The sequence below is a fragment of the Merops nubicus genome, unplaced genomic scaffold (assembly GCF_000691845.1).
Source record: "Merops nubicus isolate BGI_N331 unplaced genomic scaffold, ASM69184v1 scaffold14844, whole genome shotgun sequence".
Taxonomy (NCBI): Eukaryota; Metazoa; Chordata; class Aves; order Coraciiformes; family Meropidae; genus Merops; species Merops nubicus.
The window spans coordinates 2,743-24,389 of NW_008603938.1; the positions used below are offsets into that span (position 1 = coordinate 2,743).

Below are 21,647 nucleotides of genomic sequence, written 5' to 3' on the forward strand. Positions count from 1 at the left end.
GTCTCAGGACACATGCTTTTGGCCTTTTCAACTAGGAAACTGAGTAGGAGTTGCCTTGCATGCAAGGCAGGCACAAGGAACAGGGAAGTCTCAGTTGTTGTTTCTTATCTGATACTGAGGACAATCCAGAAGAGCTACCAAAAGGAAGGGTACCTAGTTGGTTTATACACCTTGTGCTTTCATGTGTTTATATGGAAGAAGAGCCAGATCTAAAGAGAGGGTCTTTCAGCAATTGTTGGAAGTTCTATGCAAAATTTGCTTGCTGGCTTACATTTCCCTGTTAACATCCATATTCCTGAGATAGCTATTATTCTAGGCTGCTCACCACACCTTCTAAACTTTTTCCCTTTTTCCAAATTGTATGACATAGGCTGTCACATTATAGCCTGTGCCTGTATCTGTGGTGCAGCTCTGAACTCCTCCTGAACCAACTGAGAGGACAGGCTGTGGTTGGGATCCCCTTCTTAATCCTGGGTGATGAGCAATTTACATTGCAGCTTTTCATCCCACTGTTGCATTTGTCCCTCTGACCTGATTCTGCAGAGAGGAGCTACTGTCCCTCTGCCTATCTGTTTTGGGGCATCCTGGGTAAGTAACTCCTCCTATACATCCAAGTGATACCCACCAGAGAAGAGCAGGAGAAGGAACTGTGGTGCTTTAGCCAATGTTATTTCTGGGAGAGGTGTGCATGAGGAAATGGGATCACCTCTGTGGTACCAGCAACACTTAGCTCAATTTGCAGTTTTGGCTGAGCCTTCAGGCTTCCTCTTTGCTTGGGTTTCTCAGGCAGAAACATCCTCTTAAAGAAATTCCTCCTGATTAAAAAAGCAACAACCTTTGTGTAGTGATGATTTAAAAGCGGAAATTGTCTTTCAAATAATTATTCAGAGTGAATAGAGTGAATTTATTCCCATTCAAACTTCTTGCTGTTTTCTGAAAACAGTAAGTTATCCCTGGGTTATGAAACTAGGGGCATTTTTCCTGAAAACGAAAAGCCTTGTGAAATCCTACAATGATACTATTAACAGAAAACTGACGATTTAATAGCTTACCAATGTTTGGTTTTCCTTTTTCTCATTTATTTTAGAATGAAATCACAATGGGAAAGCTTTCCTCTTTTCAGAATGTGCTCTGATAATGTTTTATGAAGTAAATTTGAAGCCTGGAGTGATGCCTGAAGTCCTGAAATTGACTGGGAAGTACTTCCCCTCCCCACCCTTCTGAGCTGATTCCCCACACATTTGTCTCTCCAAGAGCCGTTTCCTGCCATTTCTTTGGGTTTATTCCACATCCAGTATACTGGGTCTGGCTGGCTGGAGTTAACTTTCATCATAGCAGCCCATATGGTGCTGTGCTTTGCGTTTGTGACTAGAGAGTGTTGATAACACACTGGTGATAACACACCAGTATTTTGGCTCTTGGTAAGCAGTGCTTGCAGAGTTTCAAGGCTTCTCTTCAACGCCATACCACCCCACAAAAAAACAGGCCAGAAGGTTGGGGGTGAGCAAGAGGTTGGGAAGGGACGCAGCCAAGACAGCTGACCCAAAATGACCAAAGATATATTCCATACTGTGTGCTGTTGTGCTTGTAAAAGCTGAGGGAAAGTAGGAGGACGCAGGGGCGTTTGTGGTGATGGCATTTCTCTTTCCGAGCAACAGCTACACGTACTGAGGCCGTGCTGCCCAGGAAGTGACTGGACGCTTGCCTGCTGGTGGCAAATAGTGAATACATTCCATATTTTGCTTTGCCTCTGCATGCAGCTTTTGCTTTTCTTGTTAAACTCTCCTTATCTTGACCCAGGAGCTTTTCTATCTCATTTTTGTCTCCTGTGGTCCTGGGCGTGGGGAGTGAGAGACTGACAGGGTAGTGTGGCAAATGAAACCCTTTTTTTTCCCATTTGCCTTCTGACCCTGCATCTTGTTGGCCAGCCAAGATCTACCTAGCACATCTAGGCACTGAAAACTCTACCAAACCCAGAGTGCAAGTCCACACGCTTTTGTCATTCAGCCTGCTTGTGCAGACTTAGTTCTTGAATGTTGCATGAGAAAGAGAAGCTAGTCATATGAAAGAAAAAATACTGTAACCATTATTCTGGTTGTTGTCTTCAATTTTATGCACTTTAATTCTTCTCTTTTGTCTTGGCTTAGTTTTATGCAGTCTTTTGGAAGTGGGATAGGCTTTGGTTTCCTTATTTAGCATGCAGTGCACACCAGTAGTATTTGAAAAGCAAACTTTTTATTTAACATAAAGTTTTACAAAATGTAGAATAGTGTGAATTTCAGTAATAGTGAAATACAATCCTGGCTACTCTGTAAGAGGTGCTGGTTTGTCTCCTATTCTCATTAACTTCAGGAAACTGCATTCCCTGAACTGCAGAGAATCAAATCCCTGCAACTTAATGAAAATCACACCAGAATAATAAAGAAATACACAATAAATTCTATGAAGAAGAACCTGTGAACACCTGCATTGAAAAATTACCTAAGCAGCTCGTAAGGCCAGATTCTTGTTGTAAAAATTACTTATGTTCTTCAGAATTTAACTTCACTGCAAGTTAATAGAATGAAGTCCTGACAAATGACATAGTCCGTTTATTAGCATTATACTCTTACCTGTGTAGCACATTCTCAATGTAAAGATAGGCGTCAGTTTTTTTAGAGGTATGGAGGAGGTGCACAGTTGGGATGACTAGTTTCTTAAAAAGATTTCGGTCTCCATGAGGAAATTTGTGTGGGTTTTCACCCACACAAGTGCCTCAGCACCTTTCAGCGTGCATACATTTGCCCTTTTTTATGCCGTTGTCCATGAACACTTCTTTCCGCCCTTCCCAGGGCCATTGCAGACACACGCACACACCCCCACACTGGGTTTGTGCCGGCGTGGTTTCCTGTGTCTTTGCATCAGACCTTACTCAGCAGCCAGCTTCAGATGCCAACCCCTGCCAACACAGCAGCCTCCTCTTCACAGAGTAATAGCTGTGGTTAAGATGTCATTCTCCATAAATCAGTTCTGGCAAGGATGACGGCTAAGGGCAGGATCTGGAGTTGTCTTTATGGCTAAGCCATTCAAGTGGCCTTAATCCCCTCTCTTATTATCCTGGTTTTGTGGAAGATAGATAGACCCACTTTAACAAGATGGAATGAGGGGTTTTTTTTTGTCTTTTCTTTTTGGCCACAACAACAAAAGACCTGGGAAATTCTGACTCATTAGCATGCCTTGGGTTAATCAAAGAGTAAAACTGAACGAGAAAAGTATAAAGCTTTGAGAGGAGTGAAAGCATGTAGTGACAATACAGATTCTAAATACTTTTGGCTGTTTGTATAATTTTCCCAAGGCTTGCCTCTCATTGACTTGAAGAGGTAATAGTGGGAGTGAAAGTGGGAAGTGTTGTGTGGACTGCGATGCAATAACGTTTCAGCTTTAAAGGAATCTAAATAGGCTATAACATGAAGGTTGCTGATAGTGGCCTCCTCTGAAAGTCAGTTTAAATAAGAAGAACTGCTGTCATTTTGTTACTGTAGTGCACTTTACTAACCATGTATTTTGTAGAACAAGACTGCATGTGAAGACAGTAGAAATTTCCAGAGAAGAAACTGGGATTCATATAAGCACGTGTAAACATTGTGGCACTCATGTGGGTGGACAATTAAGGGATAACTTCTCACTCTGGAAAATGTTTTTCTAAACTGCTCTGAGGTAATCATATATCCTGAATTGGGAAAAATGCATACTCTGTGTAAGTAAGTAAACCTTAATAGTAGAAAAAAAATGTTCTTTTAGCCACAGAAGTTTGTTTTTATGAGTTGCACTTAGTTTTGGCCTTTGTATCTTTGCAACTATTAGTTTCGTTGATCTTTGTGCTTCCTTATGGATGTGACTTCCTGAGCTTAAAGACTTTTGACAAAACAGTTGCAACTACTCAATTGAATGTATGTTTGAGCTGATTGTTGTGAAGGTGGAACAACCAGAGATCCGTGAGGGAACTTTTTTAAAGATGAAAACAATGCATGTCAAAACCTTTTTTTTTTTCTTGACAAGGTATTGTTGTTTCAGGCAAAAAAAATATTTCCATTCTGTGTGGAATGAAGTTTGCATAATGCTTTGAGATACTACTACTGTAGCAATTCAGACTTTGATAGTGTCTGATAGACATACTTGAAATGTATATATCAGTTAACAAGATTATCACTTGAAAAGACAATTGTATTTTTACTGAAAAGGTTTTTTTAGGTAATAAAATATATTGATATCTAATGAAGCATGAACTTTTAAATCAACCATGAATGAAATGGTTAAACTAATTAACTGAGTGCAAAGCCTCTTAGAATACATACGTTATGTGGTCTGTATGCTTGTTATTTCTGCCTCATTAAACTGACAGCTAGGTTAATGTTCTTGTGTGTTCTTTTAGGAAAACAACATTAAACAGTATCTTATTTTTAATGCAAGGAAAAAGAGAAAATTGTCTGTACTACTTAGAAAGTCAGGGACAATACAGTTGTTAAAATTACCCTTTAGTATCCTTGAACAATGGACTTCATCTGGGAAAGAAAAAAGGACTGAATGTGTTCATAAGTTACTTAGATTTCTGCTTGCATACTGCAAGATTCAGTTTCTGCAGCTCTCTCCATGTTAACATTTCACACCTGTTCTTAATTAGACTGGAGTTTATTCTTCTTCTGCGTATACATTTTGCTGTCTTCGAGGAGGAAGGAAGCTTTTCTGAGAAGCAGTGGTTAAATAACTTTGGTTATCTGTAAAGATTTAGAAAAAGAGCCTCAAATGGGATTGAACAAAGCCCATTGCATGCTTTTTTGCTGAGCAGATGTCTTCTGCTGGATCATGACATACCATGCAGTCTGGCACTGGTGTGTAACAGTGCCAAAGAGTGAGACCTGGACCATGCTGGAGGAAGAAGGCAACCTCCTTGCTCTTCTATCCTGTGCTTGGGACTCCTGCACAGCTGGTGGGAAGTTTTGCTAGGGGAAACCTGTCATAGATCATTAGGCAGCATAAGTCTGCTGAGAATCTGTCCCCTTACTCTTGGTGCGCTGCTGGAAGGAGCCAGTGGCCCTGGATCTAAGTGAGTAAAGGTGACAAAAGATCTTCCCTTTGCCAGGGGTCTGGAGGGAGGAAGGGTTATGCTTCTTTATTCCCAGACTGCCCATACAACCAGGCTGACAGGAGAAGTGAGTGTAAGGTGTCCAGAAGGAAAGCTGTCTCTGTGTAAAATGGTAGTCCAGAAACTACCGTGTGAAGAGAAGGTGGTGCATTACTTTGCTGCCTTGCTTCTGTACATGGAATGATAAAGTCTTTTCAGTACTGGATCTGCATGTGCCCATGGTTGCAGATAGCAGTGCTCCTACATGGTATCTTCTAGAAGACTAAGGGTATTGAGATAGCAGATGTTATCTGGTCTGAGAATCTCTTAATTAAAATTGAGGGATAAAAACTCCAGGAATTACTGGGAAGAGTGCTAAGTATGTATTTGTAATGTGAGGCAAAGCACAAAAGTGCAGTGAAGGTTGAACAGGGGTTGAAGTTGTTACAGGAGATGAAACGTTACAGAGTCTAGTGAATTAGTTTTCTAAAGTATTTTCTTATTGCTTCTCCATAGTTGATTGTTCTGCATTGCAATCAGGTGGTATCAATGAGGAATTATTCCAACAACATTACCAGAATCAATGCATTTATTTTGCAGTTGAATGCAGCGCTGTTTAGTGGGCAAAATATTTGACTGACAATTTCATTTGAGTCCTACCATTCATAATGTATGTGGCATTTCTGTCAATATTATTTTTTGATTTGCACCTCATGTAATACCACTTGCAAGTCAGTTGAATTAAAAGTCTGTGCTCTCACACATATACAGATGTATGCTCTAGGTTCGTTTAGGTCACATTTAAACAGTTTCCCAATGGCACTGGAACTGGAACATATTATCTCTTAATTAAAATATGATTCTCTTTTGTTCATTCAAATATGTGTAAATTTCCATTTTGGTTATAATAATAATTTCCTCTATGTCTGTATTGCAATAGTATTTCAAGGATCTGGCCAATACTGAAATTTAAAACGTGAAACTTCTTCATTTGTTTGTTTTCCTCTGATATTCATCATTAGATTAATATACCACTAGAGTAATAGGTGACTAGTAGTGTTTCCTTTGATTCATACCACTTATTTGAGGAAAACGTGAGGCGTGTGTAATGTAGTAATTTTTCAGAAATACAAACTAAATGTTCATGCCGAGTTCTGTAGACAGAAATTTACCAAAGCTTGTATAATTAACAGTGTAGAGAAGTAGTAACATAAACCAAAGATGTAAAGCTGTGTGTTTCCTGCAACAAAAGAGCACATAGAGTACATTACCCTAACATGGACAAAAGCAGAAGTCATCTTATGTCACTGATAACAAGTAAGGAGTTACCCATTGCAGATAAAACATTTATATTTTAGTTCATGTATACATTTATTGGTCTGTGCAGTAGCTAACTGATAACTTCTTACTTTTTGTACAAAATAAGAAAAAGTAGCTTTTAAAAAGGCTTCTTTAGTAAGTGGGAGGCCTTCCTGATACAAATAATCTGGTTCAAAATTAATATGAGATATTATAAATGTCTACAGATCTGATTGAAGATCTTTGTTATACAGTGTGCATTTCCAGCTGGAAGTTTCCCAAACCTGTCTGTTTCATAATAGATTCTCAGTTTAGTTATTACGAGACTGCTGTTTTCATTTGTTTGAATTTAGTGGTTAAAGTGTTCTGCAGAAGTAGGTGATCTCATTGCTGTCTGCTTTAAACCAGCTGAGTTAATCACCTGTGAGGTATTGTTTTCACCAGTCAGTACTGGATAATTTTTTACCTTGGTTCCACTTGAAGGGAGACATTGTTTTTCATTGTGCTTTGTCAGTCTCTTTTGTCTCACGGTAGAGTTGCTGAAAACACATGCTTGATTACTTCATACAATGAATGGCAAATAGCATTGGAAATCAGTACAAGCTAATTTACCAAGTGCACTGGGATAGTGGAGAAATTGCCTTTCCAAGATTCAAAGCAAGGAGAGCTTTTAAATTGCATACGTAATATTTTCTCATAATACAATGTGATCATATGATTCTGTATAGTGTATTGCCTCCAGATTATTTTTCTTGATTTTGAAGATTAAGTCTCTGCAAACAGTTAAGAACATGGGAATTGCCAATACTAGTCAGATTAATGGTCTGTCTAACTCGCTGTTCAGAATGGACACTGCCAGAGGCTTTGGAGGGAAATTCTTACTAACAAGGCACTGCTGTTGTAAGTGTTAAGAAAATAATGAGCTAAGATCATAACCATGAGGTTAAAAACAGTGAAGTTTTAGGATCTCATTTTCAGAATTTTATTTCTAACTACTAAATCTTGATTTTTTAAAATTTTTCCTTTTTAAGGAAATAAAGGCCAAGAATCAGCCACTGTTTCACTCACATGTCATGGCTGTGGGGTGCTGTGTAGTTGAGAAGGTACTGTATTTCATAAGACTTGCAACAAAAATCATAATTTGGCAGCTTTTTGAGCCATAATTTAGTAATTTAGTTGTACCCTGGAAAATTGTTGGTTGCATCCCATACAAGAATTGCTCGTACATAACGTAATTTTGATTGAATTTTTGTGTAGTTAATCTAAAAGCCTTAAGGCCTTCCAAAAAAGACTTGGGCTCAGAGGATGGTACCAGTGTGAAGAAGCCCAGATTCCCAAATAGAGAAAGATTTGGTCTGATCCTACACTTATACAAGCAAGTGGCCATCTCCTCCCTATTCTTTTGTTTCCCCCTTGAAGCTCCAGTTTAATGCACTTAAAGAGAGTTTTCAATCAATATCAATTTATCAATCCAATAAAAGAAAATGTGTTTAAATGGAAATCGTTTCATATTGGACTCTGCTTCCAAAAAGTGTGAGTAATAAAAATTAAGAGAGTCTCATCTGGAGTTTAGTGCAACTGAACTAAAATAGTTGTATTTTTATGCATTCTTTGAATGTTCTTCAGAAGACTGAAGTGAAATTTTTCTGCGTGTCAGGGTTGACTGAAGCTTAGCTATTAACCAGCTATAGAGAATAAACAGGCAAACTAATGAATGAGGAAGTGCACAGATTAAAATATTTCCATAAAATATCTTTACTGTTTAGACTTGTTAACTATTACTGTTAGTTACTGATAAAAACAGCTTTGATTTATCTGTAATATGTTTATTTGGAATAAATTACACGCTAAGCAACTGTAGCTCTTCCTGTGAGCCACTTCAGGACAGATTCCATGTCCTCAGCTACTGTTGCCTTTATTGGACTATCTCCAGATTTATATCTTAGTACATAAGAGAAGGGATTGCTTGTCTTGCTCATTTAAAATATTAGATCTATGTATTTTCGTAGAATCTACAGCCTCATTTGAAACACACCAATATCATCCAAAGTGGTTCCCATTTATCTCAGTTGATGTGGGTTCAAGACATTAAGGAATTCCTGACTGTCTGAAATTTTCAGGCTTTGGGTCAATGATACAGCAGACCTGTACTGAGGGCGCCTCTTGCACTGTGGGTAGATGATGCCAAAAGCTGGGACATAGCCATTCTTCCCCTTCAGGTTTATTCAACACTTTTGAAAGCATTTGCTGCCAGCTTGACTTCCAGCAGCAGGCTCATGCCAGGTCAGATGTCCATGTTGCACCCATTTAACTTTATGCTAGATGTGATGCGGTCTGTACTCCAGCAGCTGGCTCAAAGTCAGCATAAACTTCCTATCTGGTGCTTTGACTTAGCTCAGGGACATGCAGTTGTATGCTCAGATTCAGATCAAATTAATATTGCTTAGTGACCTGCAGGGAACAGACAAAATATTAACAATGGTCTTCTGGCACATTTATACCTGTATGAAACAGTGGGTAAAATATTATGACTTTGCTTTTCATAGCAGTAGTCTTGTACTCGGTCTCTTTCAACAGTGGGAGCTGATGTTAAATTCTTTTTTTGATATTTCTCTGCCCCCCAGCCTTTTAAGCAGAACTGTTATTTTCCCCCAGAACAGCAAATGTTTATCAATGATGAACAGAAATAAAACCTTTCCCTTGCACTTCTTCCATTACTTTTGTCTGTCATCCCATTAATACAATCTCTCTGACATACTCCTTTCCTGAGCTTTTCCTGTCAGTCACCAGACCATCTTTGGCCTTCTTTATCCTTACACAGCAAATTCTCTTAGCTGTTCTCAGCATCACTGAAGTACTGTTTATGCACAGATAATAAAAACAGACTCTGTAACTGAAAGGGAAGCCAGGATGTGTTGAGGACACAACAATATTACCTGTATTTAACAGTACTGGTTTGACACTACTCCCTTTTCTGGTTTTGCTTTTGAATTTTTTTTTTTTTTTTTTTCCTGACATGTAAGTTCCAGGCAGCTCAGGTTTAATCATGTGTAAACATCACTTTCACTGTATGGTTGCAGATTTTTATTTGAACCAATGTATGACCTGTCCCTAAATGAAAATCTTACAAGTACACAGCCCTTTATTTCCTGGATATGATAAAGTAGATGTTACTGTTTCCATTGAAATTTGTAGAAAGTAGCTTACGAGTGAAGGGCATTACGGTTTCATCCAGGGAAGAATATTTGATACATTTTTGTGGTAGAGCTTTTCTCAATACAAAATAATACATTTATATCTTGTGAAGCAGTCAATATAGATAGGCTTTTCAAGGATTACATCTGTGTTTCAGTGTCAAAACCAGTTGGATTTCTTATTATATCATGCTTCCTTGGCTTTTATATCCTTTGGTGAAGAAAACCTTTCATTCCACATACTAAAGATGCTTTTTTAAAAAATAGCTGACTGAATGTGTGTAATATGCCCACACATGTAGGCATGTTATGTATCATTATGTATTTTATGTGCTGTACATATGTAATATACATTTTTAACTTCACTCCTCCCAGCCTTCTGCTAAGACAAGTAGCATTCATATTACTAACAGGGGCAAATTATGCTTTTTGTCTAATTTTTGGAGATGGTTCCATTTTAGCTCTCTGTAACATTATAAACGTAACTGCTGAGTAGCACACTGATTCACCTTTAGTAAGTTCAAAAATGCAAAATGTTTCCTGGCTTATTCTTTTTATTTAATTGGGCATTTTTTAGTGAGAGTAGATAGTAATCCTACAAACCTTAAAAGCTTTCTTTCTGGTACCCAGAATGGAGTTGAGTGCAGCACAAGGAATTGTCCTTCCATGTTCGTCCTTGTAAATTTCCAGTCCTTCTAGCTACATTTCAACATGGGTTATAAAATGTCCTCTTCTTTCCTTACCCTTGAGTTTTCAGCCAGATCCTACATTGTTGACTTATATTTCGAGGTAGTAGCAATGGTAGGTTATTTTTCTTTAAGGGCTGCCATATTTCATCCCAAAGAGTACATTTTGGTGATGGATCATGCAACCAGCTTGCAACATGAATTTACAAAGCACTTAGGATCCCAATGGACTGAGAATTTATGTCTGTGCTTCTCACACGTATGTAAGTTGTTACTAATTAGTTGAAGAGAAGAATAATTTAAGCAGGCATAGACCTCTGAAACAGGAATAACTCTGTTTTTCTCTTTGAAGTAAAGCTATAATTTAAAATGTCTAGGGTGAGCTGCAAATTTTAAAGATAATCCTATTTGATCTGGAGAAGATTGAAGGATTTGGATTTTCTTCCTGTGACTATGACTGCAATAAATGCCTTAATGTACTTTTTGAAGTTCACAACCCATCTGAATATAGTTGAGAAATACTAGTATGTGAGTTATATGACTAAGTCAAAAGTAGATTTAATTTAGAAAATTATTTAAACTGAAGTACCTTTCACCGTTTGTCCTGATAGTACTATGCTATCTGAGAGTATTCTGAACATGGGGAAGAAGACAGAAATGTGAATCATCTAATTATTAATTTCCAACTGTTATGAGAATTTGCTAGATATCCAACAACTTAAATATGATGACCTACATTTTTTTTTTTTATCCTGACGTATTTTAATGTAAAAACCCACCATTTATCTTGTAAATCACCATCCGTGACCTAAATCACAAAGTATACAGAGCATTTTGCAGATATGTCCCACTTGCCAGCTACCTCTGTAATCATCTCATGCTACTGTGTAATAGTTATCAGTCTGAGTCATGGCAGCAGTGATTAAGAGCCGATTGTGGCCTTTTGAAGGAAGTCCAGAATCCTTCTCTGCTTGATCCAGCTCAAATTCCTCTTCCCTGTTCTCTGAGGAATGCTGGGTCCAGCTGTAACCGCCTCCTGCCAGGGGAGCGGTGCAGCCCATGCACGTTGCCACACCAGAACTGCTGCAGGGCTTACAATTTGCCTGGTCCACTTGCTTTTTGATGCCTAGTGATTGGGATGGTGGAAGGGCTTGCAGTGGCTTGTAGCTGTGAGGTTTGGTAGGATTCAAGGCACAGTGGTGTTCCTTCAGCCTCACTGGGTTCCTTCGTCCTGCCTTCTTCAGAGAACTAGGTGTGCTTCTAGTTTGACTGTCCCTCAGCAGAAGGCTGCTCTGTTATCTGGACTCTTCCAGCGGTGTTTTTTTTCTGATGCTTATCTAGGATGCCTGGCCTTTAGTTTATGTATTTCAGAACATGTTTTAGAAATGCATAATTTATAGATTCCCCCTTTAGAATATTGCTTTCTGTGTTTGGAGAAGTTTGCAAAATCCTTGTATTGGTCCTCTGTTTCATCCTCATCTGAAGATAATCAGTTCTAGTCACTTTTCCGACTTTGCAAAGTGATGCGAGTTCTGCGACCTTATCGGGGGTTTGTGGGAGACATATGCTAACCTACCTTGTTTATCCTTAGGAGGTCATCCTTCCGGACCCCGGTGCAAGTCTGTTGGGAAAGGAAGCTGCAACAGTGTAAAAGTCAGCAGCAGTCCAATGACAGTTCAACAGCTGGGACCTGTTTCACCTCCTGCTACTCCAGTTTTGTTAGCATGCAGCAAGATCAGCCCTACCTTACAGAGATCTATGGATGCTTCCAACTTGAGCGCTTCATCATCAGATGGAAGGTTGTAAGCTATTTTTTTATTCTGTACTTTAAAAAGATGACGTTTTAATTCTCCTGTAATTTAAATGCAATCTTTTTGGTGCTTCAAACGGGAAAAAATGTTGCTCTGTTATGCCACAGGAAATTTAATTCAATGCAATTTAATTCACATCAACTGTAATCATACTGTTTGGATCAGTCATATAATGGGTGGACTTTGGACACACATTTGGCATGTTTTGTAGGGCTTCTTTGTTAGCTGAAGATTTTTATAGTTACTTAACTATATTTTTGCACTAAGGACAGGAAATGTTATGGAAGATGAAGGCAGAAATGGTCCATGTTACATCTTTGGAGGCAGTGACCTGTTGTAAACTTGTCATAGTGCTAATAGTGTTATGTTGATACCTGTCAAATAACACTAATGTCTGACAAAGTAAACTTAAATGCCCTGCTAATGTTCATCTCTCCTCATCAAATACCTTTGCTTTCAAGTTGTTTAATTGTTTACATGATTAAGTTAATCAGAACAATGGTTCCCCTTCCGCACTAAGCCAGCAGTTAACTTCATCTGTGTTAGACTTGTGCCCTTGAAAATCTGTCCATTTTCCTAGCTCAGGTGTGTAGTTTGATAACAACTATGACCTCTTCTGACAAATGTTGCCTTTTTATATCACTAAACCACAGACAAATACTTCTTATTTAATTTTTCAATGCTCAGATAACTTTTTAGATTATGGCTATGAGTATTGTTGACAAACATGATTAAAGGGAAAATAGTTATTTGACATATAATCTCCATACAAACATACTAAGCACATCCCTGGATATTAGTTAAACATACGGTGAGAAAAGTGATTTCAGAAGGTACGTTCCAGCTTTCATAGGTGTGACTTCTGCAACAGTTGCCTACTGAGTTAAAACATAACTGTTCTTGTTTACAAAAGGCCACTCTTATTTACAGGAGTCATTACTCTCAAAACAGTTTTCATTTTACTATTTTTTTATAAACCAAGGAACATTCTTGAAATAATACAAATTTGTATTATGTAGCTGGGAGAAATCCTTGCCTTACTCTACTATAAGATAGTCTGTGACATTTCTGTCACTTCAGTTGTGAAGACCTCCAGGGCAATTTACAAAATTAACTATTCTCCCTGTGTAAACATGTCAGGGAAAACTATTCAGTGCTAAGATGTTGGCAGATAAAAAATCCAGAGATATGCATTTGAGACAAAACATAACTGATGATATAAAAATATCATTAAGTAAATATTATTTAATTAGTTTTAGGTGTGCTTGTATGGTTCCAATGTTATGTTATTTTTCCTAAATGTGTGGTTGAGTGTACTATGTTAGTACTGAGTTATACATTTTTGTTTTTATTTTAAAGAAACATTTACTAAGGGTGAACTGAAGTTGAAACTTTAGCAGAATCAAGGCTCTAGTGTCCCTAGAGTCTCTTTTAATGATTTATCAATGAAGATGTTATAAAATCAGTTTGTGACACAAAGAATGTCCATTTCAGCAATTTTGCCCTCAAAATGACTATTTTATAGGGCAAAACAAGTTTAAAGTCAGATTTTAATTTTTTAATTCACACATTGTTGAAACGTGCTCTTTTTTTTTTTTTTTTTTTTTGGTTTTAGAATATCCTTGATGCTTCCAGCAGCAATAAACTGCATTGGCCTAAACTGTTTCCCTAAGATGACTCTATAATCCCTTATGGGCTGACTGCCTTCTCTGGATTCTGTATCTATCATGGATCGTGCTCTGGCAGCTCAATCCAAACCAGATTATTTGCTGAATTAACCCCCACCAAAATAACTTGTCTTGATTTTTACCGATGGAAGAAAGAAAAAATTGGAGTTTTGCTGCAGATGATGCCAGATTTTGGTACATATACCATAAGGTATAAAAACTTCCCCATCTTTTTTGAGATTTTCCCACAACTTTTCCAGAGTATTCAGTTAGGCTGCTTGAAACCACATGTAACCCGGGATGCAAGTCAGAAAAGGACCTAGGAGAGAGCAAAGAGTTCTTAGCTAGTGAAGCAGAAGACCATGCAAAAAGATAAGAAAACGTAAACAGAAATTGAAACAGTGAAAATTAAGATTCTGGGTTATACTTGGCACTGTGGCCTCTGTAGACAGAGAGAGAATAGAAAGTAATTGCAGGAATCTCTTGGAAGTGTTCATAGAAGATCTGGCCCAAACTCAAGATGTTTAGATAATAATATGCAGACATGCCAACTGATACCATCTGAGAATCTGGCAGAGTGGCATAGGTGGCCCTTCATTTTCATACTGAGGATATTTATTTTTCCCCAGAAAACTACTTATGCACAGTATAGCCTGGGTTTTTTTTGTTGGTTTTTTTTTTTTTTTATTTTGGGAGTTGGAATCTTTGTTACTTTTGAATTTAGAAGCTTGAGAGAGCTACCTAATACATGCTAGCTAGCATAGAGAAATCAAACCTGACTTAGTTTTCTTGCTCTGTTGAATACTGTAGATTTGTGTTTGGAGTCACAGCATGCTGATAAGATTTAACTGCCCTATAATGAGCTGTGCTTTAACAAAGGCCATTGATAACAGACCCAACAGCCTGAATCATTTTTTCTTTTTTCACAAGTAATTATCCCTTTAGTTCTAAATCTAACACAAGATTGACCTGATATAGCAATCCAATTTTTCTCATTTTTCTCAATGCAAATAATAATCAGCATGTTAATTGTGCTTTTCTTCAGTGCTCTGTTTTGAAAGTGCCCTTTAAACCCTGATGGAGTAACATAACCTCCATAACAGTACCCTTTACTGATATATAATCTGCACAGGATTGATTCTTACTCTAATACAGAAAATCAATCATGCATTACAAAGCAAGCATCTGGAGCAAAGGAGCTTTTACCCATGCATCCCACAGGTCACTGCAGCAAGGCTGGGTGATACTTAAAGCTACATTTTTGCTGTTTGTGATCTCTCTCGGTGCACAGACATAGCACCTGCAAACTGCTTCTTCTCTACCTCAGCTTGTGCTAAGCTACCCCTCTAGACAAAAAGGGGTTGAGGGGGCAACCATGGTGCCCTGAGCACAAATTCCCCTCCTGCAGCTCTTTGGCAATGACTGGCCTGTGTTTTTTGCAGCGTGATCCAGCCCTTAAACCCCTTAAATACAAGGTCACTGCAAAGTGACACTTCTTTCTTGGTGTTGATCGGCTCTGCAGGGCTGGAAAACACTGCAATATTAAGTAGGAGTTAAAAAACCTCATCACTCAAGGAGTGCTTTTGTGGTGGGCTGAATAAGATAATACGCTGTGATGGTTCAGCTTTAACCTCTGAGTTGAGAATGGAGTTTGGAAAGCTATATACATTTACCTGAATGACTGAATCACTGCATGTGCTGTTTTCATACATTCTTTCAGCCTTGCTGATCTAATTGGAAGATAACTGACAGGTCCCAGAGGTGAAAAGTCAATTTATCAAGTATAATCATGGAAATTTGATAAATATTGCCATATTCACTGGGAATATCTCCAGAGCTTAGGATCTGTCCTTGCCCTCTTGGGTTGACTGGTAGTGTTTTAAACGGGATTCAGATGCCTAGTTTTGGCTGACCACCAGTTCTTAAATGAAGTAGTTCTATGTATCTCCACTGAAGCTACGCTGAACAGGTCAGTGTTGCAGGACTGTGATGCAGACATGCAGTTCAACTGTGAGCCTTAACATGTCTGTGTTTCCTGAAGCACTGTCTATAAGAAGATCTTGCAGAACTTGGAAGCAAGTGAGATGTGACTTACCCTGAGTTGATATCAAACCTTGCTTCCCTATTAAAAAAAAAAAAAAAAAGAAGCAAGAAAAATAGATAGAAGTTCCTCCTCAAAGGTGCTTGCCTTAACGGTTGCTGTACCAAGACAGAGATGAGATTCGGTTTTATTGATTTTCTTTATGGTGCATACTTTCTTTCTTAGAAATTCGAAGTTTGTAGCAGTATAAAACCACACAGTAAAATAATTGCAAATAACTGAATGTATGAATGTACCTTTGTAAATAAGAATACACTATTCCTTGCCTACATGACAGTTCCTTTGGATTATTGCATATAAATATTTCAGGTACTGTTTACTTAGAACGTAAGTATTTTTCAACAGCTGATATTTAAGATACCTGTTTGCACGTACTAGCTCTCTTTCCTTTTAGTTTTTTTCACCTCATGAAGTCTTTGTATGACAGGAGGACCTACCGTGTATCTTGTTTTTCATGTGAGAAGCTGAGAAGCAGTGATTGACTTGTCCACTTGAAGAAATACATTTTAGATTTTGAAGAGAAACCAAATTTCTTATGTACTTGACCCATCGTTGAAATTCTGTGCTTCTTCAAAAGTGTATTGTGAAAATAATAAACCCAGAAATTAAACCCTAAAGCATAAGATGCAGAGGATTCTGTGTCTGCGAGATCTCCAGATTTATCTAGATACATACCCAGTTCTTCCTATTGTTATAGCCACTTAAAAACAGAAATCAATATAGTGATAGCACCACTGAATGGCAGGTAATTCAAATCTGCTAAGATGTGAACTGGAAGCATTAAGACATAAATCCACTTGATCTCTACCCAGCATTTGCAGGCATGAATCAGGGACTCTGATGTGCTTCCTTTTCATACCTTTCTGTAGAAAACAATATTGCTAAGAGCTTAGGAATTCTTTTTTTTAAGTTACCCATAGGACATATGCACCATAAACAAGTTTCATAATATTTCTGTGAAAAACAGATGATAACAGCAAGATTACACTTCTGTGAAAAATTTTGACTGCTGATTAGGGTGCAGATACATAATCAAACCTAAATAAACCCTTTAAACCAGTTCTTCTACATTATGCATTTATTTTGTTTATTTTGTAAAGTTAGATATTATCTGTGTTTATAAACGAGCTGTTTCTGTAGAGAATACTATTTGTATGCATTACAGTTGGTGAAGTCATTCAGGTTAAATATTTGTTCTTTATTAATTGTTTTTTTTCCTGTTCTTTGCCAGCAAAAATAATAGTCATCTCAAACCAATGTTTCGTGCAAGACAGGAGCATAATGTTTTGGCATCAGAAGCCCAAACCTACTTACAGCAGAGCTGAACAAAAAATTTGCAGTGATTTCTGCAGTGATGTATCAAGAGCATTTAGAGCAACTTTTCTTCCAGAGCTGGATGTTTTAAAGTTGGTTTCCTAAGTGACCCTGTTACACTTGGGTATGCCCACTGGTACATTAGCTGGGAGTACTAAAGCTGAATACCTAAAGTTAAGGAGAGCTCTTCTCACATGTAGCATTTCTTTAATTTTATGTGTGTGTGAAGGTAGAAGAACTACTGCTGAATTGTCTAACTACTCACTTATTTTGTTGTGCCTTTATTCCAGGTTGGTCTTGTCACACGAGTCTCTGGCTTCTACAACATTAAGCCTGTCAGAAAGTCAGTCCACCTTAAGTGTTAAGGAAGAGTGGCTGCATGGGTACAGGACACTTCCTTCTGTTCCTCCTGACCAAGGTTTACAGAACAGCAGTGAGTTTGGGGATTTATTGAGTTTTTCATTTGGAACATCTGTGTCCAGTAATGGCATCTTATGTGGCATGGAAAATAAGCATTCCCCTCACTCCAGTCCTTGCCGTTCCTCTGCCCGGTCCCAGTCAGGCTGCTCCAAAGTGAGAGCACTTTCTCTGTCTCCTCTGTCTGAGGGCAGTGGGATTGACTTCAATACAATCATCCGTACATCCCCAACCTCTCTAGTGGCCTACACAAACAGCTCTAGGACATCACCAGCAAATGTGTCCCCACAGCCTGAAGTCTATGGACATTTTTTGGGAGTGAGAGGAAGCTGTATACCCCAAAACTGCTCTGTTCCAACTACCCAGAAAGGCCTTCTCATGGCTAACGGCAATGTCACCTTCCCAGGGCATGCTGAGAATGGGGCTGGTGAGTACCAGCGGATGCAGCAGCTGGAGCAAGCCAGCTTGCAGATGGCTGCCACGAGTAACATGGTGATCCAGCAGGGAGTGCTGCCTGCGGACAACCAGGCAGTGGGCGTCCTGAAAAACCAACAGCTGGGTGACTTCTCAGGCTGTACAGTTGACGTGCATTGTTCAGGCCTGCTGCCGCTGCCTCCTCCACAGGGCCCACCTCCACCATACCATGCTCACCAGCACTGGCATCCGTACAGCGTTCCCAGTCGCATTCACTCGCTGCCTGTGCCTCCTTCTGCTCCAGGCTCCCTGCTTGATGAAGATGGTGAACTAGATTATCTCAATGATAAGCATGGCTGTCGCTGGGTTGACTGCAGTGCACTTTACGACCAGCAAGAGGAACTTGTGCAGCATATAGAGAAGATCCATATAGACCAGAGGAAGGGAGAAGACTTCACTTGCTTCTGGGCGGGGTGCCCAAGAAGGTACAAGCCATTTAATGCCCGCTATAAACTGCTGATTCACATGAGAGTCCACTCAGGAGAGAAGCCGAACAAATGCACAGTAAGTCTGAGTTCCATCTCTCTTACCAATCAAAGGGTCTTTACTACTCATGAAAACATAGAGAAATTGTAGTTCTGCCTTTGTTTTTTCCTAGGTAATGGCATGTGTTTTTAACTAGTCTGTGTGAATGAATGACTGCTCTGTCTTTCCACCTAGAGAGAAAGGAGAGGCATTCTTTAATTTTGTATGTACGAACAGATAAGATTAGGCAAAATTCTAATTTCGAAATATATGAACTTTTACTGTAAACTGTAAAGGTGACACAGTATAACTCCATAAAGCAAAACTTAATTATCATCAGTAGTTAAGTGCCTGGGTGAAGGATACATGCAGGAAAAGTGATGCAGAATAAACAGCAGGATTTATCATGCTTTTGTATCATGTTACTCCTTTTTGACTTGGGGAGTTTTCAGGCTTTTGCATAATGTTACCATGAGAAACTGAGAACAGTTGCGTATTTTTTTTAAGGCAGTTGTTTGTTTCATTACTAATAAAACCAGACCCACAGCCCCATTTCCATGAATACAATAGGAATAAAATGATTTCTCTGTTCACAGATTCTTGCAGCGAGCATTCAAGCCCCAAAGTACTGTTTCTTCTGCTGTTTTTCTTAGAGTCACTGCAAGTCAGCTCACACATACATAATCACATAGGGTGAAATATCTAGCCAGTAAGCCCTAGAATTAGTTTATATTTAGACTCAGGTGAACGATTTATAATCTCTGTAATTCAGATTCTTGATTGGCCTTACATATAGCCTGTGTTTTAGGTAACAGTTAGCTTTCCATTACTAAGTGTTCAGTGTCAGCAGAGAGCACCCTCACCAGTACTATTTCCAGTCCTCAGCATAACCTAACAAAACACTTATTATATACTTTCTAGGAATAAGTGCTGATTATTATTCACTTGAAGAAAAATGTATTTGCTTCTATGTTGTGAAATATAAATTGGTGCTGAGTCTGTTTAATTGTGTGCCTAGAATAATTTTCTTACCATGACATAGATGTTTGGTTGTCCAGCAGGTAAAGGAAATTATTTTTTTTTTTCACTTTTGTTACTTCAAAAGGCCAGTCTGCTTCAGGGACAGCAAGTATCCCAGATTTCTCCCTTGAATTTAAAGGACCTTGTAGAGATTGTGTCATGACATTAGAAAGGCACTTCGTTGGTCTCTTTTGTCCCACTAGAACCTGAACTCAAGCTCTTTGATTTTTTTTTTTTTAATTCCATAATATTTTTGCTCTTCAGATATATTGGATTAGAGTTTACCATTAATTTCCATTTCTCCCCAGGGACTTCTCTTCAGCTTTTTTGGGAGACAGAGAAGGTGGAAAAAGTAATTATTAGGAGTCAATAAAGTAATTTTTCAAGGGAATAGCACATGGTAAAAAAAGAGACAAAGACAGACATCAGCAAATGAGTGAAGGACAGACAGCAGTATGAGGACAGGAATGATGAGAGAGCACTGAAAAAAAAAGTAATAAAAGTACCCAGGGTCTTTCTAGTAGGAGAATTATGAGGGATCCAGTAAAACTTGGGAAGACATTGTGTGAATAGCCCTTTATAATCCCTGCCCTGCCTGTTTTAGAAAGGATGCTTACAGTGACCTTCTCATGATTATGAGGCCTCTTTGAGCTTTGAAGGAATCATCACTCAGTGATGATAAACATGCTAGTGTTCAAGTGGATAAGGTACTTCGTATGATAATGTTTTTGAGATTACTAAAAGTAAAGTGTGTGCCAAATCATGCTGTGTCACAAAAAAAACCCAACCAAACAAACAAACAAAACCCAAACAAAAGATCTGTTGGCTTCTCCAAGAGTGATTGCTTTCATAAAAATTAAAAAATGCAGTAAGGAACTTCAGTAAGTATTGCTGGACAGTGCCAGGAAGTTTGCATGTCAGAAGCCACAGCTGCGTGCGTATCTTATTTTCATGTTTAAAATATCAGTATGAAGTAAAATATCTATGTCCGCTGCAGTTTGCAGGCTAATAAGAGTCTGTCTAGTAGACCAAGCAGGGAAGGAAAAATCCCAAGTACACATCTAGGATGTGAACAAATTACATTTACTACAGAGACTATAGCAGAAGTAATAGGACTTTGGGAGGAACTGTCTTAATGTTACCAAGACTTCTTATAATCAAAGGCAGCGAGTTACACTAGTCACCTTAGTGACATCTCACACTGATCATTGTGTGAGCATTGTATGTGTTGATGTTTCCTAACATTTTGTGAGAGACAATTGCAGTGGGTCCTAGTTAGTCTATTTATCCTGCAGTACTTGTTCCTGTGCAGTTAAGTGTTGAAAGTATATTACTGTATTCTCTCTTGGACATCCCAATAGATTGCTGTGATAGCTCATCAAGATTTGCAAGGTTGTAGTAATGCATAAGGTCAGGGTTACTTCTAGGTTACATTATTTTAACACTAACAGAGAGAATGCCGGATCAGATGCACAACTAATTATAAGCTAAACTTCATAAAATCATTTTATTCTTCTCTGTTATTTCTCTGTGATGTTGAAATCATATATTTGAGAAGAGACTTGAAGAACAGCTAGGACTGCAGTATTTGACGTGCGTATAGTTAAAATCAGAGCCAAGTAGAATATTCCTTTAACCTGAGCATTCCTCTTGGCACATCTGAACTAATTTCTATGTAACAATTTAAAGTGATAAACTGTATCTAGAAGTGATACTCTAGTCATTAGTTCCTTCTTGCTCTAGAAAAGCAGTCTTCTTCCATACTGGAACATGGTTGTTGTATGGTGAGTATTAATCAGCAGCACATAAAAACGTGACAATCATAATAATCAGGTCTAAACTTGAAGCCAAACATTCTTAAGATAAAAAACTCAGAACATACTCGTCCCTCTGTACAAAGGTAACTAGCGTGGAGTGGAAAATAACTGCATACTGGTCCTGATAGATTTACTTCATGTTGTTCTTCTGTGAACCAGGTTCTTTTCTTCCAGCTTTAACTGAATTCACTGCTGAAGCTGTGTGTTCAGATTAGCTCTTGGCAATTTGATCCAATGTACTTTCTTTGCGAACTGGAAAAGCATGGTGTATTTTTCATTCC

General features: G+C 38.4%; 1 protein-coding gene across 1 annotated transcript in view; it reads left to right on the top strand.

The window, feature by feature from the left end:
* Positions 1-11,891: 11,891 nt before the first annotated feature.
* Positions 11,892-21,647, top strand: part of GLIS3 (GLIS family zinc finger 3) — a 77,006-nt gene continuing 67,250 nt past the window's right edge. The window contains exons 1-2 of the mRNA XM_008938861.1: positions 11,892-12,079; positions 17,464-18,568. Coding sequence (XP_008937109.1) covers positions 11,949-12,079; positions 17,464-18,568 — 1,236 coding nt within the window. The 5' untranslated portion in view covers positions 11,892-11,948. The remainder of the gene's footprint in view (positions 12,080-17,463; positions 18,569-21,647) is intronic.